The 27,197-nt window shown below is 40.8% G+C and overlaps 1 protein-coding gene across 7 annotated transcripts in view; it reads right to left on the bottom strand.

Moving 5' to 3' along the window:
- The window catches only part of PDE10A (phosphodiesterase 10A), a 531,531-nt gene that overhangs the window by 9,806 nt on the left and 494,528 nt on the right, over positions 1 to 27,197 (bottom strand). For all 7 annotated transcript variants that reach the window (XM_064486482.1, XM_031456668.2, XM_031456666.2 and 4 more), the window contains one exon: positions 21,710 to 21,882. In XM_064486482.1, coding sequence (XP_064342552.1) covers positions 21,710 to 21,882 — 173 coding nt within the window. The remainder of the gene's footprint in view (positions 1 to 21,709; positions 21,883 to 27,197) is intronic.

Below are 27,197 nucleotides of genomic sequence, written 5' to 3'. Positions count from 1 at the left end.
AGTCTCTGATTTAGTGGCGTCCCCCAAGCAGAGATTCCTGGATATCTGGGGGCTCCAGCTTTGTCTATTATCCATGTCTTTGAAGCCAGTCACTAATAAGTTTCTTTTATTTTCCATCAGCCAATTTCCTTTAGCCCATTAGCCTAATTAAATATCTTCTATAACCTTCCTTTTCATCAGGACACATATCAAAAGGGCATCATGTCTCTAACAGAGCGGGCTAGGCAACTTCAGAAATGTCGATGAGACGTATGTGACCCATCCTGTGACCCCAAAGCAGACGCCATGGGAAAGGCACAAATCCCTTAAGGCGATCAGGAAACCCCATGTCATCTTGATGAGGTAGCTTCATAAACACTTTGTGGTTTAAAGAAAGAGTACTTATTTCTCGCTTTGGGCTTCTAAAGCAATGAGTGTATTTGTTTGCTCAACAGGTAAATTGATTTAAACAGAAATAGAAGATGAAAAAAACTATTATTCTGTTTGCAAATAATTATCTCATGAACTGAAAACAATTCAATCTCAATCTACGTTCACTAAAAAAAAATCAACATTTATTTCTCTTGGCTGAATATTCTAATAAGCTTTCTCTCAAAAAAGATTTCTTAGCTCATAAATTTCTTAACTCATAAATCTATGAAAAGAAGTTAAGAGGATGGGCACTGGAAGACAAGTGGAGCCAGTTTTCTCCCTGGACGGGATTTCACAGGTAGCGCTGCTTCCACCAGGGCTGAGAAGATCGTCGCCTACTTACCATCTAGATCTCATCGGCAAAATTACTCAGACAAAACCATTTTGCAGTACTTTACTGGTAACCAAACAAATAGAAATAAAACAAGTAAGAAAATGTGCATTAAATGCCTTTAGTAAATAAAAATTACTTGTTTTTAATCTCAGTGAGAAATCAGTTAGGTGGTCATGGTTGTCCGGAAATCCTAACCTGGACTGGAACCGGTTTCTTTCTTTCTGTGGATGGAATACGGACCTACTTCTTATGCATCCTGATAACCAGCTCTGCTAGGGGTGGAGTTCATGCTAAGTCTGCTCTTGGTGCGATCTTGTGTGTCTCGTCACCAACAACACTGCAGTCAGAGCCCAACACGGCGCCCATGCCACAGCGATTCCTGGGCGAGTCGCTTCGGGGGGCTGACTGCATTCATTTACTCCAAGAGTCCTGCACGCCTGTACGCATCAGGCACAGTTACAGTCGTGGACAAAACACACCAACGTTCCGAAGGGGAGAAGCAGAAAATGCAGGAGACGTTTTCACTTAACGAGTCTGTGTTGAAAAATACTTTGAAAGAGGCAAAAATACGAAGACGAGTGAGAGTTCCGGTGGAGATGACAGCACGTGGAGAAGCCCTGACACGTAGGTAGTGTGGTGTGTTCGAGAAACAGCAGGAAAGCCAGTCTGGCAGGAAGGGAGCAATGAGGGGGGGGCGTGGGGTGCTGCGAAGTCTCGAGACAAGAATGGAGTCTAACTCTTGTTCCCAGTCTGACGCTGAGGCTGTAGAAGAGTGACAGGAACCTCGTTTTAAAGCGATCACTCAGGTCTGCTCAGGGGGGAGCTAACTGTAGAACTGTGGCAGGGGCTGTGGAGGGAGCGCTTAAGAGAACACGCAGTGTCCAGCTGTGCGGAGCCAGCAGCCTGAACTGCGGTGACGGCAGTGGAAACAGAGGGTAGGATTCGAGACAGTGGAGGGAGGGCCAGGATGAAACCTGTCAGCCTCCACAGGATCCACGTCTGCATCCGCAGGAGTTACAATGGCAACACATCCCCCTCTCTGTCCTCCTCTCCCCTCTGGCTGCGCCCCACCCCCACGCATCATCCCCGACCAGGCAGCAGCTGGAAAGCACACAGATGGGCAGACTCCCGCCCTGAAGGCGAGCGCCTCTCACCCGTGCAGGCATTTGCCTTCCCAGTGTTGTCTGACTTTAAAGTTCTCTCCCACATCAGAAGATCACAGAATCACAGAACTTTACAAAAGGAAGAGGAACGAAACCACCCACCCCGCAGGATCTCAGGTGACGGTCTGGGGTCAAAATGGAAGTCCCGGGTCTCTCATTCCATCCTCTCCGCCTGCTCCCCCATCCGACACCACCCACTTTGTAAAGTCGATCAGCCAAGGACACGCTGTCCTACTGGAAGCAAAGTAGAAACATGCAGATGAAACTTACAAGTAACTTTATAAAAGGTCGCAGCGAGAAGACGGATAAAGAATGAAGTCTCGCATGGTTGCTATGACAATTGCTCACTTGTGTGAATGGCTGGAATTCGAGAAGACTGGAAGGCCGGCTTGATTTCCACAGAGAGCTGGGAAGATAGGATGCCGCACCTCGAATTCTCTGCCCTCACTCCAGCCTCCCAAATCTCAACTAACGCTGGAAGTGGGAAAAAATGAAGAGCCGCAGCCAGGTGTAAAACACAGTAACGCCACCTACTTCAGTACAAGGTTCTCGCGGCCGGGGTCCCGGCACAGGACCGATGAGCCTCCAGGGAGAACCGGAGGATGGGCGTGGGCAGGTGGCAGGGAAACTGAGGAATGACAGGCAGTGAGGGCCAGTGCCGGCGGGCAGGCCCCCAGCCTGGGCCTGGAGGGGCCAAGACAGGCAGCCAGGGCTGTACGTGTGGGGAGGGCTCCCCCCAGAAGCGCTGTTAAACCAGCGGCCCACGGGAGGAAGCCAAGGACGCAAACACCCCAACCTGTCTCCTCCCACCCTCTGACCTCATCACCGCCACCAGGGCTGAATCCAGCAAAGCCAAGCCGGAGGGAGGGCGGGGAGTGAATGACTTGCCCTAGAGGGCAAGGTGGAAAATGTGGTTGTGGATCTGGGGGCCCACAGATCCAGAGGCCACTGTGTATAGTTTAAATCAAGTGCAGCCATCAGCGATTTCACGTTAGAACTTAGCTTCCCCACACGTCAAGTTCCTCTGCTGAAACATCAAACACACCTAGTAGAGTGAGGCCCTCATGCGTTTAATGCTGCTGAAAAGGCTGATCACTGAGGGCACGCTCACAAAATGCTGCAGGAAACAGCATTATGGTCTAAGAAAAAAATAAGGCCCACAGACACGTGCTGTTCTCCAAAGTAAGAGCAGCAGCCGTGTGAAGGGACACACTCCTTCAGTTCTGATTCTGATTCTTCAAAGAATTGTTCAAAGTTCAGCACTGTACCCTTTCTGGTGTGCACTTAAATTAAGGAAAGATTTCAGAAGAAGTGTAGCATAGGGATGTCTCTGAAGGGCACAAAGATTCCCTGAAATTAAGGGAAGAAACATTTTCATCTGTTTGTTTCCTAACGCTTTTAGGGATAAACTTCTAAAATTAGTTGATTTTTAAAATACATGTTCGAGGAAGGCAATTCCAACATGAAATAAATGGAAATAAAGATTATAAAACATACTAACAACTCATATGCTTGTCATTTTTATATTTAAAATGATACTTTAACTCGACTTCATAACTTAAAAACGCATTGGGTCTTCTGTAATGTTGGCTAAACTGGTCCTTAGGCAAGACTATTTGCTCTTCTCCATTAAGAAAGATGCTGTAATTCAAGAATCATGCTCTGACATATGGCTGTTCTGTTTGGGTTTAGTCAAAAGGAGATGGTGACTGCTAGTTGTTTCAGTGAAACTATAAGCTGCCCTCTGCCTGCCATTGGTGTGAGTCCACAGCTGGTTTCCAACTGTGACATGCATGTTAGTTGTGGTTAACTGCGATTTAATTGTGGTTGGGGACGAGCTTTGAAGGGACTGTTCAGTAAAGAAATAAATCAGTTACAACTTCTGTTTCTCTCGTTGGTTCCCTCCTCATCTTTAGTGTCACCAGCAAGTCCCCCTTTTACAAGGTAGATTTAAACTGGTCTAATAATTCATTTCTGGGGCCCTAAAATCACTTGTCATGCTCTGCTATTTAAGCAGCTTAAAGAATATACTCATTATCAAGTGTGAGAGATCTTTAAAAATGAAACTGTATGTATAATGTGTAATGTCTAGTATAAAAGTGAATTATTCATCTGATTTTGAAAGACACGTGGCAAGGACTTTCATACATAAGTGATCTCTGGTTGTTTCATTTTCAAAATAAAAAACAATACAATTATCTAATATTTTTAAGCAGAGTTGTGGCCAAAATGTTGAGTCCATATGAGGTGAATGGTAAATGCCAAGGGCAGGTGGCAAGGACCAATGGTAAGGACACAAGATAGGAACAAGTGTCAAAGTATTAGGACTCCCAACAACGGTCAAGAGAATCCAGGTGGCCCTCAGCTCCAGCAGGAGGGGAATGAAGGGGAGAGCGAGCCACAGAAGGGCAGAGCGAGCCGCGGAAGGGGAGAACAACCTGGCGAGGTCCAGCTGACCAGGAATAAGACACGAGGAAGAGGCCCGCATGTCGAGGACACTGGAAAGCATCACTGGGCAGCTAAAGTTAAGCCAGCAATTGCCTATCATCAGACTATTTACAATGTGATAAAAAAAAAAACCCTGTATTTTAAGACACTGGTCATTTGGATTTATCTTTCATAAATTAAATGCTTTCCTAACTGATTAAACACTAAAAGCACATGAGGCCATCTGCCTTTATTCAGAATACATTCTCTGCTCTGACAAACCTGCTTACCTGTTACGCTCTTAAGAATGCTTGTGAAGAGAAGAGACTCCTGCGCTCTAGCAGCCAGGTGTCCGACAGGACGCAGCCCATCTCTAGGAAGGACTGGACACCAAGAACAGAGTTTCGGCTTCATCAGCACATGTCAAGTCTTGGCAAATTACCGGGACACAGAATGCCAAGAATCAAGGATATAATAAAGATATAAGATCACGTTATAAAACCTACACTCTTTAGTATTTGCCATTTTGGATTGTTTGTTTACATGACAAATACTGAACACCTGCTATGTGCAAGGCAGTGTCACAATTATCCGTAACTCTGGGCCCCACAAGTGGACAAAAGCCTAGAATGTAATTACTTCCACCACGTGACGTTCTGCCCTGATCACACACGAGGATATTATACCGTATCATTGGGCCAACAGAACTTTGAGAGCGAAAGTGAGCACTGATTTAATTACATCAGACAACAGGGGCTGAGGATGATCCAGACCAGCTAGGGAGGCTGGTCACCCTGATTTTAATACAAAATATCACAAATTAAATAAAGAGAATATCAGTAGTTTGAGAACTGTTATGAAAAATATTTGTATTAAATGTTAATTTTTTAACCAAACAATTGATAGTGAAGAAAAACTATCCATCTAAATATTTTAGGCTTAAAATAAATATTCATATATAATTGAATAAAATGCCTTTGTAAGTACTGCTTTAATCTCTCTACTTATGGTTAGAAGTATAATGATTCTCAATTTAAATAAAGGTTGCACTTCTCTAGATACTAGGTGACGTCATTCTTGGCCAGTCTGCCACTGGTTTCCTCAGACAAATGGTATCATCTTCCATGTTTTGGTATGAACTCCACGTGTAAAGGGAGAGGCCATGCCTGTCATTTACCAGCTATCCAATGGCGCACCTACAATGAGTATCTCCAAAATTATCTTCTAAGAAATAGCGTCATATATTTAACCACAAAAATTCAAGCAATATCAGATAAATTAATTTATTAAAAGCATAAAACAACCTAAATTAAATTGGATATTTACATAAGAGATGAAAAAATTAGTGGGCTGAAGTAAACGCCCGCATTGGAAACAGCAGCTGGAACAGAGCCCCAAAGGAGAAGAAAAATTCACAGTCAAAAGAAAGACACCACACTGATGAGCAAAGATGAACAGCAAAATAACAGGAACAGAGTGGAAGACAAAACCGGGCGCAAAGAGCAAGTGCAAAGAATAGAGAGCAGTGGCAAGCACCACAGATACTGATGCACCACAGGCGCTTTAAAGGTCCGTGGTCTACATACACCAGGCAAAAGACAGATCATCGGAGCGGGTCCAAAAACAAGGCTTAAATGTATGTTGTCTACAGGAAACACACCTTAAATACAAAGACACAGAGAGATTAGGAGTAAATGGGTGGAGAATGACATACTATGCTAACACTATTCACAAGAAGATGGGAGTGGCTACATTAATTTCAGGCAGAAAAGACTTCAGAGCAAAGAAAGATATGAGCAATGAGGAGAAGCACTTCATAATAATAAAGGGGCCGGTTCTCCAGGAAGAGGAACAACCCTTCAGCCCGTCCGCCCCCAGCAACAGAGCACAGACACGTGAGGCCAAACTGACGGAACTGCAAGGACAGCGAACCCAGCACCACAGCTGGAAGCTCCCAGCCCCCGTCAGAAACGGACAGATCCAGCAGGCAGAGATCAGCGAGGACGGATCTGGACTCCACAGCCTCATCAAACAACCGGCTACAGTTGACACCTGCACGTGACTTCACCAGCAGCAGCAGGAAGCACAGTCTCTTCAGACTCAAACGGAGCATTTACCAAGACAGACCAAGTAACAGACCATAAAATACACCTTTTAGCAAATATAAAAGAAGAAAAATCATAGTGATGTGCTCTTAGATAACAATGCAATTAACTAGATATCAAAAACAAAAAAGCAGCTGGAAAATCTTCAGCTACTTGGAGATTAAAAAATACTTGCAGGTGTGCGGAGCCGGCGGCGGCAGCGGGTGGCAGCACCTGGAACCTGGAGGTCAGCCCAGCCCCGCCTCAGAATGCACTGATTCCCCTCCTTCACTCTCCTCCCCTCTTTGCTCCCCTGCAGGAGGAAGGCACCCCCGAGTCTCCCTTTCTGCGAGAGGGGCCCGGCTGGGCTGGGCTGGGCCGGGCTGGAGCAGCGGTGGCCCAGGGAGCTAAACAAACAAACAAACACAACTTCTAAATAACACACAAGTCACAGAAGAAACCAAGAGAAAATTAAAAATATTTATAACTAAAGGAAAATGAGAACACAGCCGAAAATTTGTGGGATGCAGTGAAAGCACTGTTTAGAAGGAAACTTACAGCTTTAAACACATATAAGAGAAAAGAAGGAAGATATGAAATTAAGATCTAAGTTTCCACTTCAGGAAATCAGAAAAAAAGAAGAGTAAATTAAATCCAAAGTAAGCAGAAGAAAAGAAATAAGAATTAGAGCAGAAATCAATGAAATTGAAACCAGTAAATCAATAAACTCAACTAAGTCAAAAGCTGGTTCTTTTAAAGGATCAAGCAGCGCAATACACCTGTAGCTCGTCTAAGAAAAAAGGACACAAATCACTACTATAAGGAATGAAGAAGGGGACACCCCTGCAGATCACATGGACGTTAAAAGGATAATCAAGGAATCTTAAAAACAACCCCATGCCCAAAAATTTGATAATTTAGATGAAATGAACCAATTTCTTAAGGGTACCATCTTCCAAAACTTGCACAAGAAGAGATAGACAATCTAAACCAGCTTTTATCTATTTGAGAAATTAAATCAATAACTAATAACCTTCCAAACAGAAAGCACCAGGCTCAGATGGATTCAGACAGTAAATCCTACCAAATATTTAAGGAAGAAGTTATACCTCTTCCCTACAGTCTCTTCCAAAGGAGAATCAGGGGAGACACTCTTACCTCATTCTGTGAAGCTAGTTAGTGTTACCCTAGTAGCAAAACCAGACAGTGATATTACAAAAGAAGAAAACTACAGACTAGTATCTTTCATGAGTGTCCTCAACAAAACATTAGCAAATCACATCCAACACTGAATAAAAAGATACACACCATGACCAAGTGTGATTTATCCCAGGTATGCAAGGCTAGTTCAACCATCAATGATCAATTAATGTGATCATTCATACCAACAGGCTAAAAAGAAAATCACTTTATCCTATCAATATATACAGTAAAAGCATTTGTCAAAATGCAACACTCATTCATGATAAAAGTGAACTAGGCATAGGAAGAATTCCCTCAACTCGATAGATATTTACACAAAACCTATAGCTAACATCATACTTAATGGTGAGAAACCAGAAGCTTTCCCACTAAGCTCAGGAGTGGGAAGGGCAAGGGTGTCCCCTCTCACCACTCCTTTTCAACATCATACTGGAAGTCCTTATTAATGCAGTAAAAGAAGTAAAGGAAATAAAAGGTACACTTATTGGGAAAAAAAGACATTAAACAGTCTTTGTTCACAGATGACATGATTGTCTATGTAGAAAATTTAAAAGAACTGACAAAATCATTCCTCTCCTGGAACTAATAAGTGATTATAGCAAGGTTGCAGGACTCAAGGTTAACATATGCAAGTCAATCATTTTTAATATACCAACAATGACCAAGTGGAATTTGAAATTAAAAACACATCACCATTTACATTAGTACTTCCAAAAATGAAATACTTATTTATATATAGAGAAAAGATACATAGAATAATCAACACAATATTGAAGGAGAACAAAATGAGAGAACTGACACCCTCTGACTTCGAGACGTACCATAGAGCGATGGTAATCAGCACAGGATGGTGCTGGTGCAAGAACAGAGACGTAGATAAACGGAAAAGAAAGAGAGGCCCAGACAGACCCACATAAATGTAGTCAGATGATCTCCGACAAAGAGCAAAAGCAACACGAACGGAGCAAAGCGCCCTTCAACAGAAAGCGCTGGAACAAGAAAACATGAATCTAGACACAGACCTTAAACCCTTCACCAAAAAGTAACTCAAAATGGATCACAGACCTCAGTGTAAACCACAGACCTACAAAACTTCTAGCCAGCGTCACCAAAGAATCATCTCGTACTACTCTGAAGCTCTCCTCCGCTGGTGGCACTTCACTTTATAAACACTTGGTACTCAATAAATGCTAGCAGGCAGAGGAAAAGCCTGGAGTCAACCCCCTGGCCTGAAAGGTCTGAACGCTCAGCTGCAGAGCATCGGCTGACGGTGAGGTGTTCTCTCAGCATCCGATTCTTGGTGTGTTGCCTAAGCCCCTGGTTAAGCCTCAACCCCGGACTCGGCGTCCGTCGGTCTCCGGTCCTCCAGGATAGAATGTGCTTTTCTCCTTGTCCCTCTCACCCCACTCCCCCTTCTCTGAGATCTCCTCACTGCTGTGTGTCCAAGTCATTTCTGTCAGCAGTTTTCTCGGGCCCAGAATGGAATGGAAAACGATTCAGTTCCAGGCATGGCTGCAAATTCCTCACCTCCCCCACAGCCTGGAGCCTCTCCTTACCAGGTCAATAGTGAGTCGCATCCTCAGAATCTCTGACGTCTGTGCAGCTGAGGGCCCCTGCTCCCCTCTGGCTGGCACAGGCCAGCTCTGATGGCATCCCCGCCTAAGAGGCAGAGGGCCACGTGACGTCAAGGCTCCGAGGAACAGGAATGGTACAGAAGTGTGAGGGCGTCTTCTGGTCAAACTCCCTCCCTGGACACAGGCCCACGTGCTCCCATGTGCCCAGCCTGAGTCAGGACACTGGACTCGCCCTGCCCAGCTGGCCTAGGTGCTATTGCAGAGAAGCTGCGACTGCAAACAGGGTCAAATCATGCAGTTTTGGATTCTGTGTAATGCTGCAGTGGAAACGGCCCAACAGCTCTTCAGCGTGGTCACGACGACCCTCTTAACTTCCCTTCTCCACGAAACCTTGCACCGGTCATGGCTGGAGAATCTCATTTCACCCCATCACTTCGCCCCTTTGCTCCAAGAAGCAGAAACGTGGGACTCCTGGAGTTTCTCTTCCGGGCAGTGAACCCAGGCTTCCCTGCCGGGGCTGTTAGACCTGACCCGAGGTGGGACCATCAGGAGACCATAACCCGGCAGGGGTGAGGGAGGAGTCTCCTCACGCACTCGCTCTGCACCCAGGAGGGAAGACAGCGCCTGGTGCAGGCTTACCAGGGCAGCGGGGCGATGGGAGAGGACGATGAAGCCACGCAGGTACAGAGCGAACGCTGCCCCACATCCAGGAAGCCCCAGTGACGTCTCCAGGCCTGGCCAGGATCTTCGCTTCCCGAACTCCAGCCTGCCCGCTCCCCTGGTCATTCGGGTCCTTTGATTGCAGAAGACAGACCCCCTTAGGCCGCTGCATCAGGTTGCTAGGGTTGCTGCAGCGAAGCACAGCGCGCTAGGCGGCTGACACAATAGAAACTCACTGGCCTGGGTTTTGGAGGCCAGGGGTCCAAAATCAGGTATTGGCTGGGTTGGTTCGTCTGAGGGCCACGAGGGAAGGACACGTTCCAGGCGTCTCTCATTGGCTTGCAGATGCCAGCTTCTCCCCATGTCTTCACAGACATGTCTTCCATCATGCCTCTGTTCAAATTTCTTCCAAGGACATCAGTCACACTGGATTAGGGCTCGGCCATCATTTACTCATTTTACCTTAATTACCTCTCTAAAGGCCCTGTCTCCAAATACTGGGAATCAGGGCTTTAAAATGAATTTGTAGGGGGGCACAATTCACCCCTTAAGAGTTTTCTAGAATAAAGTCTATTTCAATGTGCTGTAAAGTTACTTAGTTGGCACGTCCACCCCCCTATTAGACTGGAAGCACAGCAGGGCCAGTGGCTGTCCTGTTCTTCGCTAAGTTCCCAGCACTCGGCCCAGGCTCGGCCCTTAAAGGTTCTCAACCCGCAGCTGCGGAATCACACGTCTCTCTCGGTGTCTGCACTCCCTGCTCGCCCTCCTTGCCGGCCAGTTCCTCTGGTCCCACAGGCTCACGTTTCAGACAGTCACCTTCAACATACTACTATATTTCACTTCACATCATTTGTACTTACTTCATCTCCTTTAAAGTGTATCACATTTTTTCTTAAATAAATTTAAAAGGAAATTTTTTCATGTAATTTTTACTTTGGTTATTTGTTTTATTATTAAGTTGTAAGAGTTACATAAGATCATTATTGAACATAAGTATTGAGAATATTTTCTCACATTCAGTGGCTTGTCTTTTCATTTCCTTAAAGGCTGTTTTGAAGATCATAAGTTTTTAATGTGATGAAGTCCAATTTATCACCTATTTGTTTCTTTGAAGGTGAGTGCTTTTTTTGGTTTTGTTTTTTCCAGGTTTGAGGTTTGATTGACCAAAGCAAGTTGTATATATTTAGGTTGTCCGTGTGGCTATCTGATATATGTGCACATCGTGAAATGATTACAGCAGTTAATTAACATATCCATAGAGTTACATTTCGTGTGTGTGTGTGTGTGTTAAGAATAATTAAGACCTCTCTTAGCAGATTTCAGGTGTACAGAACAGTGTTACGAACTGTAATCATCATTCTGTACATTAGATGCCCAGAACTTACTCATCTTACAACTGAAAGTTTGTACCCTGTGATGAATGTCTTGGCAGGTTAGTGCTTTTTGCGTGCTAAGGAATCTTTGCCTACTCAAGAGCATAAAGAGTTTCTCCTATGTTTTGTTCTAAAAATTTTATAACTTTAGCTTTTGCATTGAAGTCTATCATCCAACTGAAACCTCAGTAATTAAAAGGCTATTTGTTGAAAGACCATCCTGAATTATCTTGGCGCTTCGGCTGAAAATCAACAGGCTGCGTGGTGTGTGTCTTTTGTTCCACCAATCTGACTAGCCTGACACCAACACACAGACTTGATTACCATTATTTTATGGTGAGTCTTGAAATCAGACAGTGTAAGTCCTCCAATTTCACTTTTGCTTTGTCAAAATTGTTTTGACTATTCTGGATCTTCTGTATTTCTACATGAATTTCAGGTCAGTTTGTCAGTGTCTCCAAAAACTGTGCTAGGATCTCCATGAAGACTGTAATTTTGGAAGAACGCGGAGAATTGACAGCAATATTAAGTGTTACAATTTATAGTCATGATGTATTTCTCCATTCAATAGTCCTTATTTTTCTCAGGAAATGTTTTGTATTTTTAATATAGAAACTTTATATCATCTGTTAAATTTATTCCCAAGCATGTCATTTTTAAAATGACAATGCAGATCAAATTGTTTTGTTCATTTCAATTTCCAAATAATAGCTGTAATATATGAAATAATTTTCTAAAAAATGTTGACTCTCTATCCCGTGAACTTGCTAAGTTCACTTATTAATTCTAGTAGATGTTTTTGGAGATTCCTTAGGAAATTTTTAGTAGATGGCATGTGACTTTAAGACAGGTGTACTTTTTCCTTTCTAATTTTTATTCATTTATTTGTTTGTCTTCAGTATAACGCACTGGCTAGGACCTCCAGCCCAAAGTAGACTACAGGTGGTCACTGCAGGCATCCTGGATTTGTTTCCAGTCTTAGAGGCAAAGTCTTTAATATATCATCTATCTTCGTGGTGGCCACAGTATTTTCAAAGATGCTCTTCATGAAATTAAAGAAGTTCCCTTATATTCTTAGTTTACTGAGATATTTTCCCCTGTGAATGGAGGTTTTTTTCAGATCCTTCTTCTGCATCTACTGAAATGATTATGTTTCTTCTCTGTCCCATCACTAGGAATTAATGAGCAAATGTTAAACTTGTTTTCTATTCCTGAGACAAAGTCCACGTGTTATACTGTCTTTTGTACATGTGACTGAATTTGTTAAACTTTGTTAAGAATTTTGGATCTATGCCCATGAGGAATACAGATCTTTAACTTACTATTTTTGCAACGTCTGTTGGATTTTGGTATCAGGATTATGCAGGCTTCATAAAACAAAGTGGTAAGTGGTTCCCAGTCTCATTTTCAGAAGCATTTTGTGTAAGATTGATATTCTTTCTTCCATAAATGTTTGACAGAACTCACAAGTGAAACCACGAGGTCTTGGAGGGTTTTTTTTGTTTGTTTAAGAAAAACATTTCCTTAATGGGATATTCAGATTTTCTGTCTCATTTTGGCTCTTGTATATAGTAAGTTGTAATTTTCAAGGAATTAGTCCATTTTATGTTTCAAATTAGCATAAAACTATTGATAATAGTCTTTTATTGCCTCTTCAATGCCCACAATCCATAATGACATCCTCTCTTTGACTGTTAACATTGGTGACGCGTGAGGCTCCTCCTTTCTTACTCAGTCTTGCTGGGGTTTTTACATTTTAATTGTCTTTTCAAAGCTCCAGTTATTGGCATCATTAATTTTCTTTCTTGTTCGCTGCTCTCTGTTTTATTGTCTTGCTCCATTCTCAATTACTTAAGTTAGGATTTAATTTACTCTTCTTTTTCTAGATGCTGAAGGTGTTATCTTAAAACACTGACTAATATAGGCATTTAAAGTTACACGTTTCCCTTTCAGCATTGTTTAACTGAGTCCTACAAATTTTGACAGTTCGTTTTCATTATCATTCAGTTTGAAATACTCTCTTATTTTTCTTGTAACTTCTTCCTTGTTACATGAGTTATTTAGAAGTGGGCTCTTTGATGTTCATATCTTGTCTACATAGTTTATTGTTATTTTTATTTCCATCACAGTCAAAAACACTGTATGATTTCAATCTTTTGAAATTTACTGAGACTTACTTTAGTCAGTCTGTAGTCTGCCTTGTGAACGCCCCACGTGCAGCTGCAAAGAGACGGAGTGCTTTGGCATTGTTCAGTATACACAAAATAAGCTGTGTTGATGGTGTTGTTCACAGTTTCCTCAGCCTTAGATCTTTTATGTACTTGTTCTATAAGTTATTTAAAGAAGAATGTAAAACTCTTTAACTATGGTGTTGATTTGTTTATTTTCCTTTTCTGTACTGTGAGCTTTATTCTTTATGTGTTTTGAAGCTCTGTTACTAGGTGTGTGCACATTGTGGATTGTTGTCTTCCTGTGTATTGACCCCGTGGTCATAGTAAATTACCCCTTTTTATGTCTCACAATATTCTGCTTTTAAAACTACTTTGTTTGATATTTATACAGCCACACAGTTTTTAATGCTATTGGCATGGTATATCTCTTTCCAGCATTTTGCTTTCAACCTATTTGAGTCTTTCTAATTAAAGTGTCTATTTCTTACCCAACATATAATTAAGTATTGCTATTTTATCAAGTCTGATAATTTTTGGCTTCAGTTGAGGCCACTGGCATTAGTTTACAATTAATCCACTGACATTTAATTGTTAGTTATATTGGGTTCAAGTCTACCATCTTCAAATTTTTTTCCATCTGCTGCCTCTGTTCTTGTTCCTCTTGCCCTGCCCTCCTCTTTCTGTAAAAAAAGCTACAGTTTAATATTTTATGGTTTCTCTACAGATTAAAATATCCATACTTATAACATATACATAAAATTAATATTGGCCCAACTAACACTTCACTCTTCACCCTTCACAAACAAGAATCTTACAACAATGCAATTCTGTATACCTCTCATCATTTGTTATTGCTTTCATATATTTAATCTCTACATATTATATTAACCTCACTTTACAGTAATACTATTTTTGCTTTAATCACTCATCTACCTTAGAAAAATCAGACAATACATACGACAACTTACATGCCATTCTCCTAACAATGACCCAGAGCAGCGCCCTCAGGAACACGCAAACACTCCAAGTACCTGGGAAACTAACTCCTACATCAGTGAGCGAACAGAGCAGAAATGGCAAACAATCTAAAAACTCAAAAAAAAAAAAAAAAAAAAGATTGCTTCATCAAAAACCTGCAGGGTACAGCTCAATTAGTAGTCAAATAGTAATACACATATCTTATTTATTGTCCAATTGGAGAAATAAGAGAAGGAACAACAAAAGTACAAAGAAGGCATAAAGAAAAAGTTAAAATTAATGAAAGGGCAAACATAAGAAAGAAGTAATACATTTTTAAAAATCAAGTTTGTAAAAAAAAGAACAATTAAAATGAAAGGGTAAATCTGATTAAGAAACAAAGAGAGAAATAAAAATACAAACTATTGAAAATTGACAATTACAAAATAGTAAGATCAAATAAACTTTAAGTGAGAATAATTTGTGTAAATATTTTATACGAATTTGAAAATCTAAAGGAAAAACAATTTTCTAGCAAAATAATTGAACAATAGATGAAATAAAATGGAAAAAACAAAGCAAAACAAAAACCTCAAACTATAAAGAAATTAGAAAGTTTGTTAAGATCTTCCATTAAAAATATGTGCCAGACTAAAATGGTTTTACAAATTATTATTTAAACTTCCCCAAATGGATACCTTTACTTATTTAAGCTCTTCTAGATTAGAGAAAAGCTTAATTTCATAAACTATCATAATCTTAATAGCAAATTATGATAGCATACAAAAAAGTCAACTATATGTCAATTAATGGATTAGATGCAAACTTGCTAAAAATGAGAAAAATTAATCTTCTCAGCATCTCAAACAAGTAATTCCACAGGAAACTAGAATAGAGTACAAAGAACTCAGAGGTAGCACAAAATTAGGAAATTTAAAAATCTATTACTAAAATAAGAAATTAACAACACTAAGAAATTAGGAAAATCATATTATCACTGGAACATGAATAAGGATTTGATAAAATTCCTAATAAAAATATGAACAAGAAGAAAAAAACCCATACATGATGAAAATGATTTATCAAAAATATCAAACATCACATAAAAAATTAAAAATCTAAAATTCCTACAATTAAAATCGAGCACCTATTAGACATACTTGCTTTTTCCAGCATAATCCAACATTGTTTTGTAGGTGCTCGTTACAGTCAAATGAGAAAGCAAAACAGGTATTAATATCAGAAAAGTGGAACAAATGACATTATTTGTAGATGACAGGACTGTACGCCTAGAAAATACAAGAGATTAACCTTATCGACTGATAAGGAGAACATAATGAAATGGATAGATAGGAAACACATCTTTAGAATTCTGGCAATGAGAAAATACATAAATCATGAACAAAGTTTAAGAACAACTCTGAAGGCAATCTGAGTATCTAAAAATAGGCAGACATTGGAAGGGTTGGTTCAACCTTGGGTGTAGTCCACATTTATTAGCTTTTCTACCAAGAGTATGGCTCAGTCAGGGTATGAGATATTTAGAGCCAGGACAGGTCAGCATTTGGGGCTGCCAGAGCACATGGAAGTGGAGAAGAAAAATTATGAAAAGGGAAGGGCCACGAAGGAGGTAGTCCCAAAATCTGCATTCATATTCCTTTCAAATCCTTGGCTGAACCCAAGGACCAAGGCCAAAACAGAAACAGAATCACACACACAAAAATGCTTAAAGGCACATATCCATAAATTTAGGTTAATTCATGAGAAACTTAACTGGCCACTAAAATAAAAGTAAATTACGTTCAGAGAATGATGACAGAATCCAGAAAGATAACAGAGCATATTATCCACAAGGTAGTATATAAATTAAAAAATTACTAGACTCCTAAAGATATAGAAAAATGTATTCCATGACCCAGAGAAAATAGTCAACAAAAAAGACCTAAAGAGTACTCGGTGGAAATGCAGACAGGATTTTTAAGTAACTGATACATACATTAAAGAATCTCCAGGAAAATGCATACTTGGCTGCAATGAGTGAAGAGATAGGAATTTTAGGAGACACAGAAGCTATGAAAATGAATTCAAAATAAATTTCAGAACTGACAAACACAATATATAAAATAAAATAAATCACTGGATGGAATTAGCAACAGATTAGAGAGAACATTAGAAAGGGTTAGTGAAATTAGAAGGATTACACCAAATTACCGCAACTGAGACACAGGGAGGAAAGAAGACTGAAAAAACAATACAGAGCTCTAATAACCTGTGAGACAATATTAAGTGACCCATCACATGTGCAATTAGGGTTGCAGAAGAAAAATGACAGGTTGGCAGAAAAAAATGTTTGAAGAAAAATAATGGTCAAAATTTCACTACATTTCTTTGTAACCAGCAGCCCAGAGAACCGGGAACCTCAGAGGGGCTGAAGCAGGACAAGTATGAAGAAGACACTCAGGTACATTACAAACAAAGTGCTGGAAAAAAACCCAAACACAGAGAAAATCTTTAAAGCAGCCAGAAAAAAGACATGCTACATACAGGAGACTAACAGTAAAAATCAAAAATCATCAGAAAAACAAACCAAATGGAACAAAGCAAACAAACAAAAAAAGATGGAGGCCAGAAGACGAACAACATTTTAGAAATTCTGAAAGCCTGACAACTTAGAATCCTAAGTCCAGCAAGAATACCTTTGACACGTAAAGCCAAATAAAGGCATTTTCAGATAAACTGAGGCCGAGGGACTGTGTGGCCAGCATGCTAGAAATGGTACAGCCGGCTGTGGACCGAGGTAAAATGATGCCAGGAGCAGTGTGGCTCCACCCAAATGGATGCAAACCACTGGAAATGATGCAGATGTGAGAAACCAAGACAGGTTAGCTTTTTCTTTTCAAAAATTCTTTAATAATCAATTAACTTTTTAATGTAAAATACTAGCAACCTGTGTGGTATACACAACACACGCAGTAGCATAATATTCAACAACAACAGAAGAAAAGATAAAAAGGTGTATGAAGGAATTCTGTCTTCTTAAGGATTTTACATCCTACAGAAATGGAATAATATTAAACCAGGTGGACTGATGAAGACGCAGATTCACGTAAACTCAAGATCAACCACTTGAAAATGTAGAGGTAGCACGATAAACGCCAGTAGAAAATACAGAACAGAGCAGTAGAGGAAACAATTAAGTCAAGTGAAGACAGGAAAGGAGGGACAACGAACAAGGGTAAAAGAGAAAACAAACAAGGTAATGAGACAAACACAGGTATAATTACACTGAATGCAAACGAAGGACAGTCCTGAAGGAAGCAGTGATTGAGCCTCACCTACTGCTGACTACAAGCCACACTTTACATATACAGATGCAGATGGGGAGGCTGCAAAGGACTGAAAAGAACAGACATGCCAGCAGGAAGCGTAAGAAAGCTGGTGTGGCTGTTAGACACAGAGCACTTTAAGGCAAGCAGTATTACCAGAAAAAGAGAGAATTAGCTTCGTAGTGACAAGAGGATAAGTCACAAAGATACGACAAATACAAATGCATAAGCACCTAGTAACAAAGTTTCTAAACACATGAAGCAAAACAGAGAAGTAATAAAAATTCATTACTTTGTTTATATTGGAAACTGTATTTCTAGTTAAAAATGGGAAAAAATACATTCGTAAGTGATAAAATCTATACAACAATCAGTATAGTTTTACCAAAAGAGTAACAGAACCTGTGTAAACAAATTATATAAAACGTTATTCAAGGCTAAAAAGTAATGCCAATGTTTTTGGGTAAGAAGAAAATATACTTTGATTTACAAGCGAAGAAATAAATGCAATATAACTGCATCCAAAATCCCAGTGTGGATGTTTTGAATATGAAAACAAGCCTGATAGAACATTCTTTTTCTTTTTAAGTATTCACGATGAAGGAGACAAAGGGTCATGATGTCATAATTTATAAGGAAGCTACACAGTGGGGAAATAAAAGGTAAATAAAATGTATTGAAATGTTAAACATTCTTAAATATGGGTATGAGCAGATGTTTCAGTATAATTTCTACTTTGCCTAAGTTTGAAAATTTTCTTATAAAAATATAAAAAATATATTTACTAAGCAACAATTTCCATGAAATTTTTAGAAAGTAAATGACAGATGAAGGTTATCTAACCAGGTATGTATGATAAATTTCAATATACTTACAGTAATCAAAACAGTATGATCACAGTTGAGGGCCAGATAATTAGCATTTAAATTGCTTAAGGAGTCCAAAGAATTATTTGGGTTTATATGAACACTTCAATTCAGTGGAATAAATGGATTATTAGTTAAATGTTATTGATTCAACTCATAAGGAAGAAATAAAAGTTATGTTCATAAAAATATAACTCCAGAAGCATTAAGTTCTAACTATGAAAATTAAAACTATAGAAATACACACAAAAAATTTTAAGTACTATTTATATTACTTTGAGGATAGGGGAAGCCTTCATAAGCAAGACAGGAAACCAGATTTGATAAAAAAAAACAAGTAACAGATTTGACCTCACGAAATTAAATTTCTTTGTAGTTAAAATAAAATTTTTGGAAAGCACATAAAGAAAATGCTTGTAACATATAACACATAAAAATTTAATATCCTTAACAAAAATACAGAATGCAAACTGTTTTATTAGAAAAGTAAACAATTCAACAAAAAATACACAAAAGTTATGAATAGACGAATAAACAGAAGTAGGAGCAACAGTTAACAAGCATGGAAAGATCCTTAATGCAGTGGCTTATCATAGAACGGCATATTGAAAGAGAAACAGTTTCACTCCTGTGTTAGGAAAAGTGTGACTTTCTGTAGTTGTTTTAGAAAATTTAACATGTGTCTAAGTTTCTAGCACCATGCGTGATATGATATATATTTTTTAAAGGACTAGTAGGTAAGACTTTATGAGAGTTTACTGCAGAATTATTTACAGTGCAAAATTCTAGAAACATCTGATCAAAAAGGGAAAGGTTTAATTAGCCTTTCGCTAGTATCCACGCTACACGATGAGACAGAACTTAACAGAGCCAAGCGTCTGGTGCACAGTCTGCCCTCCTTGTCTGCGGTGCTGCGTCCGCAGACCCACCCAACCTTGGAAGGTGCCCTAGTTTACGATCGCTAGTGCTTGAACCCGCAGGCGCGGAACCCCCGGCACAAGGGCTGGCCGAGCGATCTAGGGACTTGCACCTCTGATTTTGTTACGGCGGTGGTGTCCTGGGAACCATCCCCTGCAGAGACTGAGGAAGGCCTCTAGTCACACTTTTGTTTTAAAAAAGGAAAGAGAAAAACATATATTTGTGCATATATACTATGTACAGACACACAGCTTTGAAAACACAGGAGAATGCATCGATGGTATGGCTCCTGACAGGCTGGGGTTCTGGGGTGTGGGGCCTGCTGGCAGTGTGTAAGTTTCTCACGGGCAGTGTGTGGACAGGAGAGTGGCCGCACCAACTGTCCTAGGCCATTTCGTAAAAGAGACGTCAACACTGCTGGACCCTTGTGTCTGCAGGGGCTGCTGGAATGCATCCTGCCCCCACCCTCATACTAATGGAAGACTGTATCACTATTTTTCTTGTTTATGCCTCTGCACTCTCAGAATTGTTAAAACAAATATGCATTACCTTTAAAATTATTAACTGTCAGATGATTTAGTCATACAGGCTGTACAGTGTGCATCACTAACAGGTCTATGTGCATTAAGCACCAAGTATATTATTTGCAATTAGATTAAACATTTTTCTGTTTTATAATAATTTTATTATTGTAATCATTTTGCTAAAAACATATGCATGAAACTCAATACTACTTACACAACTCATTTATAACCTAAAAAATAAAAAATGTATGCACATGGGTTCCAGCAAGCCACAGAACACTTTCATCCAGGGCATATTTCTCAAGTCTCATAATTGCCCTAAGAAAGAGAACTGGGCACAAACACCTGTCTCTACAGGTCTTAGTAAAAAACCTACACACAAAATGTGCCAGAGGCACAGCCCCACGAGGGCAGTAAGTCCCAGGCCCCCCCGGCAGGCTGGCGGAGCGGGCGTGCTGGGAAGGACATCTGCGGGCACTCACCCTTGCCCCATTCTGGGAGGGCCTGGGGATGTGTCCAGACTGCCCGACATGGAAGTGAGATTTGTTTGTTTTCCTCAAAGAGGGTTCTCCAAATTGTAGATGTTTCAAGCTCTGCCAAGTCTGGATCTGTCCCTGTTTGTAGGTGAACTGGGTCACCAACAATTGCTGTTTAATCACAGACACGGACACCCTTATATTCTGTGGAGATCATATTCCTGAAGATATAAACTTTGTGACACGTCTATGATCATTTGCAAACCTGATGTTTTGCATTTGAGTACCTGAGTGAATTGCCTTTAAGAACCTGAAAGCAGATTCCTCTGGAAAGAAATGTTACGATCCTACCTTAATGGATCACAGAGGAGGTACCCAAAGCACCTGAAGAAAGCGCACAAATTCAAGTTGGGCAGGACTAGAACAGAGCCAATGAGCAAGTGCTAAAGTGGCGTCGCTTAAGGTGGACTTGATCAGACGTGGAGACAGCAAAAGGGAAGTCCTGGAAAGAAAAGCTGGTGGTACCACCTACACACTGGTGAGGGGGACTGAGGTCTCATGGACAGATGGGTGGACAGGTTCACAACAAACACACCTGACACATTTCTGAATCCACCAGGCAAGTCACGCCTTCTCAGAACAAAAGGAATCAAACTAACTTAGCCTGATGCCACTAGAACATTTAAGTAATCTAATTCTCTTTGTTCTGACTCCACGTTCAAACAAACCGTGGATTGCCACCTGGCTTCCTAAATGATTATGACCACACTGAATGCCAATATTCTGATGCTTGTGACTAAAATATGTGTGTGTAGATAAATAAATGGAATTCCAGATTTAGGTATTAGTCACATTGGCTCAGTTAATAAGATGTGGATTCTGATGAATCCATTTTCATTTGCTTTTGAGTCTGTGAGGCCAATAACCAAACTCTGGACTGTGATAAATTCAAGGAGAGAACTCTGAGAAGATGATTTCCCTTTGAAAATACCCACCCCTATGTGACCAATTTAAATTCCAATTCATGTTTGAATTATCCTCACAGCACATAGTCAGCAATCATGTCAAATAATGAAATCTCTAAAGTAAACAGTAAGTGCACATCAAACAAAAACACATACTTTTTTTTTACATTACTTCTTTCAAACATAGAGTTATGCCAAATTACATTTCTGTTCTTAAATATAAATTTACTCCAGATAACACTTCCTGGGCTTCTAGGCTTTTAAAAATTATTTTTACCTATGTGATTGGTTATTAAGGTTTAGCGATCCGGTCTGGTACATCTCTTCCAACTGTTTCCTGTTTCCAAAGTACAAAGCAAGGTCTGTGGCAATGATGGCTTTGCGGATGATCTCAAGCACCTGCTCATATTCACTGGAGCTCAGGGTGGAGAAGATATTGTGCCCTTCCAACTACGGAAAAAATACAAATAAACACCACCAATAACAAGCACAAGCTCCAATCTTACGGCATTTTCAGTTACTTGAAACAATATAGTCAGGCAACGGCAACTGGTCATGACAGTTTTGGGGGGAACAAAGAGCAGTTCGAAACGATGAATGGAAATTACTGTTCTGGTTTCTCTTTAAGGTACAACAGCAAAGCTACCACTTAAATGAACTGTTTCAACCACATAACATTGTTTCCCACCACAAAATCCTCGCGACTTAAGTATCTCCCTGGTTTTTGGATATTTCTAGTAAGTAATTAAAGGACTGGAAAATGTAAATATTTCAGCACAAGATTTTTCCTTTTAAACTAATTAAAAGCGTCAGTAATTTTCACATTATACTGGAAATTAATGGGTTTAAAAAGCCACCTATATCCTTGTCCACTTCTGCAAACCTAATGAATAATAACATATTTTTTCTGTATCCCAGAAGAAAATGTCCCATGACCTGAAGATAAAATGAAGGCATATTAAAACCTCTCCCTACAGGCAAGAATGCTTTCACATAAAACATAAATCACTGAGGTGCAAAACCTGTACGGCTACTTTCTCTTCTTCTGTCCTCATGGGATGTGGACACAGCAGATCATCGCCCTGGACAAGACCAGACACTGGTCATGTGGACTCTACCATCTGAGAAGTTTTCTTCTATATGTGAATCTTTTAAAGACTTTTTACAATAATTTGTTTCTCAGAATTTGGTTTTTATTTGTAATTGAGATTAAAATGGGTCATTTTTGTTCAAACAGAAAAAGTGGAGATTCAATTTGTGGATTCATCAATTATTTTTAATGACTTATTAGTCAACATAGTCATACTAGAAATTGATTTTTAATTGTTTCCACTTTTCTTAGGCTACATTTATTGGCTGATTAAAGACATTAAAAACTTGAAATTATTAAAGTATTTTTCTTTACAAAACTGGACACCTCACTAAGATACTGTCTACTTCGTATTACTCTGACATGTCTGTATGTGCATCATTTATTTTCAATCATCAGAATCTTTGTGTTATCTACTTTTAAGGTATTATGTTTATATTTAAACTGTTCTATCATAAATGCAACAAATGGAGTTGGTTCTTTTCCTGACAATGGCAAGAGTAAGGACTTGAATTTGTAGAATGCTCTAAGGTTATAAATCACTTTCAAACACATGATTGCACTTTCAAATTATAAAATTTAAATAACTCTTTGATATCTAATTGAAACAAAGTATCTGCTCAAACATGGTCAAAAATTTTATTTGACTAAAGAGAAACTGCAGTGTTTATATAAAACTGGCTATTTCAGTAATTTTCAGTAATGCAATCCATTTGAAGCAGTCTTCAGAAATACAATAGAGTCAAAGACGTGGGCATGGTAAGGCCGGACTTCAGCTCAACACAAGGAAGAACCACTGAAACATTCCGAGTTACCAGGTGAACTCTGCGTGGGATGCTGTGGGGGGACATTCAGGCACAGGCTGGTTAGTAACCAGCGGAGACGAGGGAAAGGGATTAAGGCACCGGGAAGGTGGCCGAACTCAATCGACTGTCAAGCCCCTTTCAGCCTCAACTCTACACTCTTATTGTAGAAACTTACAGGAAAGAAATCTTCACACTGGCCCTCGCTACAAAGTGTGCTTCGCTTTGATCGTAACTCAGGCGCAGCAGCTGGCCTCACACCGGACGCCTGTGATCTGTGCGCCCCCACCTCATAAACATGGTTCAGACTGTGTGTTTGGCTGGCACTCAGGCACACGTCCACTACTGGCAGGTCGCCTGAAGCAGGATCACGTGTGACGTGTATTTACATGCTTCATTCTCTCTATCACCAATCAGCTGTTAAATTACAGTGTGAAAAATATTCGAGCATGCAGTTAAAAATTATGTTTTAATCTCCCTAAAATAGGGACTTCTTAGCCTGGGGCCACAGAGGGATGAGCTCAGTGCAACTACACATAATACGCTGAGGGTCTCATCCACAAGCACATGTTTTCATCAGATTCTCAAAAGTGTCCATGATCTAAGACAAATTAAGGCCCATTTTAAAGGATCTGTATATTCTGCTGGCTGTTGAAGTGTCATTATTTCTCTTACTACTTCACTTTTCAACGTTAAAGGAGAACTAAGAGGGAAAGTTCAGGAGTGAACCTTCGTAGTGAACGGCCGTATGAACCGGGACCCTCTCACTGCTTCCTTCAGCATTTCACAAGTGTGAAGGGAATAAACGATAAACAAACAGTAAACGGCTCCTTCCCTCATGAGACTATAGTCTGTATTTATCAGCGTCTGCTCCTACCAAAACGAAAGAAAACCAGGGGGATACAGCAGCCAACCACAGCAGGTAAAGAGCTGCAAATCTTTCGAAAGCTCCAATGTCACACTGGTGAACAACCTAAGAAAACCTTGTAAGATAATAAGATACTTCTATATACCAGCTGATGAGAGTATTATAGCTAATATCCTAGGTTACACTTTGAAGTTCGTATTAATTCAAGGCAGTTGATCCCATTTTGTATCAATCAAGCATAAAATAACAAGCATTTTATACTTAGAAATGTCTCTAAGACCCCAAGATGGGTGAACAGCATGCAACTCTCCTGTCTGAGAGCTGATGGATGGGCTCCGTGTGCAAACGCTCTAAGGAGCCGCGACGTGTGGGCTGTCAGAGAATGTAAACGATGCTGCAGTGGTCCTGATGCTGCGGTGCTCCTCGGGGGCTCGTTGTGAGTGGCTGGTCTTTGAGGCCCCTGCGGGCTCTCAGACACCATGATGCTCAGCACCCTAGTTCACTGCTGGGGCACCCCTTTCTTGCCGGGGCTGTGTCTTCCCCGTCACAAAAGGAAGAACATATGTCTCACCTCGCAGGTACTCAGTCTAGTGCTCCACTCTGTGTCAGGGTGTAAGCGGTTTAATGCCTAGCATACCCGAGACCCTGAACAGCATAAGCTCTTTTTCCTTAAGGAGCTCGCTGTTCAGTGGGAGAGACAAGCTATAAGCACACAAAACCGGAGCGGGATGGTCTGCACGAATGGGCTGAGCGCTAACGGTGCAAGAGTGCGGGAGGCTCTTCCTGGGGGCGCCGTGAGCTCCGACGGACCCGACGGAGAGCAGGCGGAGCAGCAGGAGGCCGCGCGCGTCTGGGTCTGGTGGGGACCACAAACATTCCAGTGTGACTAAGGCGAATTTAACAGAGAAATGGTGAGAACTAAAGTACAAGTTTTAAAAAAAAGGCTGGATGCAGAACTGAAGAACAGCGTGGAAAGTAACATGGAGCCACCGATGATTATGTAAGGTGGTGACGTGCAGAGCCCGTGGGTTACATGAGCCACTCCAGCAGCGGTGGGGACTGCAGGTCAGAACGAGGAAGCAGACAGACGATCAGTCCTCCTCAGCAAGCTCTTAAAATACGATTATTAATCATAAATAATGCTCCCCACAGCCCTATGCTGCTTAGAGATTAACAATGAAATAACTAGTGATAAATAATTAATAATAAATGATAATAAATAATAATAAGAGAGGTTTCTATGGAACGGCTTTGGAGCTCAGATTTCAGACCTGCACACCAACCCATCCAGGCCTCGCCCCCAGCAAGCCTGCCCCCACTGGGCTGTGAATCACTGTCACTGGAAGCAACAGGCAGAGGCTGAATCTTTCTGGGGCTTTGGGATGAAAAACGTCAGTGACGCAACTAACTGCATCAACACTGACGACGACAGTGCCTTGAGAAGATACACAACACTTACGTTGATTTTAATCTCCTACTGCATCAAACCACACACAGGAAACATGAGAGTGTTGTAACTAAGAACACAGGGTTTGGCGTCAACTCTAGTTTTCAGTATCCTTCTGCCACCTACTAGCTGTGTGACAACGAACAAGCTACTTAACCTCTTTCATGCACGTTCTCCTACTTGTAAAATGGAAATGAATAATAATACCTGCCTCACAGGACACCATAAAAATCAGATGCATTAACATGTGCAAAATTCTTACATTTCTGGTTTACGGTAAGTACCTGAGAAATGATGAAATGGTTGCTGTGATGATGGTGGTAAAAATGATGAGAAAATCTACCAGGATAACTTCCGCAGGCAGAGCTGGGGGAGCGGGGAGACACAAGCAAGCAAACAGACACGCCCAGAAATGAACTTACAGCCCAAGACCACTTCCACTCAGAGCACATCTGTAGAAAAGGGTGGATTTCAGCTGGCCTCCATAATCAACTAGAACATTGTAGTTTCTTAGTAGGGACAGTGCTGAGTAGAAGCGTAACGCCTCTGCTACGACTGCAGTACACACAGCCTGCTCTGCCTCCTGCGGCTGGCACTGCGCCGGCTACGTCACAGGAACGCTGCCGCCACAAAAGGCGATGGAAATGCCATGGGGTCCCAAAATGCTGGGTATAAAGATAACATTTAAAAAATCTAAAAACGTATTTCAAAAGCCCTAGATAATTCAGAATTAATGGAATGATGAGAACCTTTTCATAATAATTAAATCATCATTCCTAATTCCTCAAGTTTTGACTTTTGCTCATTGAACATGGGATATTCACAGAAGGCAAAAGACAGAAATAGGGGCACTTCAGTATTCAAAATATCATTAACATCTTACTAGGAAAGTGATTTGAATATTAAAATGAACAAATATGAATAGTAAAGTATTAAATCAGTATTAAAATGGATTTGCTGTTCCAACACTAATGGTTCCATCACCATTACTAAAAACACATGGCTAAGTTTTAGGTAAGAAAGTCCACCTACTTTCTGGCCACTGTCCACGTGCAATAATGTCCTTACCTGTAGCATTCCACTTACACTGCCCTCCTGAGCCACCCAAGCTCTGTCCTAAGGAGACGTATCTGCTCACTTTCCCCTAAATGAGACTTAGCACACGCACACACGCACACACGCACACACACACACACGCACGCACACAAGACTTCGAGGAAGCCTGATGGGGGCTATCTCTAACCATCACATACTAAACTTTGTATCTCCTATCCGGCCATGTTGTCAAAGGATGAACAGTTCCAAGAGCATGACCCTATGGTGGCCGCAGTGAATGAGTCTGTGCAGAGACCTGGGTGGCAGCAGGAAAGCCCGTCACCCCCGGGAGCGCGTGGACGGACAGGGCTGTCAGAGGTGCCCGTGAGGTGCAACAACATATTGTTCTGTCTCATATTTCAGTAACTGGACGTTGAAATTTTTACTGTTACCCAAGGAGACCACCCTCACTGGTCAAGTCCGGAGCTGTCCTGACAAAATATAAAACTGGCAGGTCTTGGC

This window comes from Camelus dromedarius, chromosome 6, assembly GCF_036321535.1.
Source record: "Camelus dromedarius isolate mCamDro1 chromosome 6, mCamDro1.pat, whole genome shotgun sequence".
In the NCBI taxonomy this organism is placed as follows: Eukaryota; Metazoa; Chordata; class Mammalia; order Artiodactyla; family Camelidae; genus Camelus; species Camelus dromedarius.
Note: the sequence above shows the minus strand (reverse complement) of the source record. Positions and strands in the feature narration are given on the sequence as shown.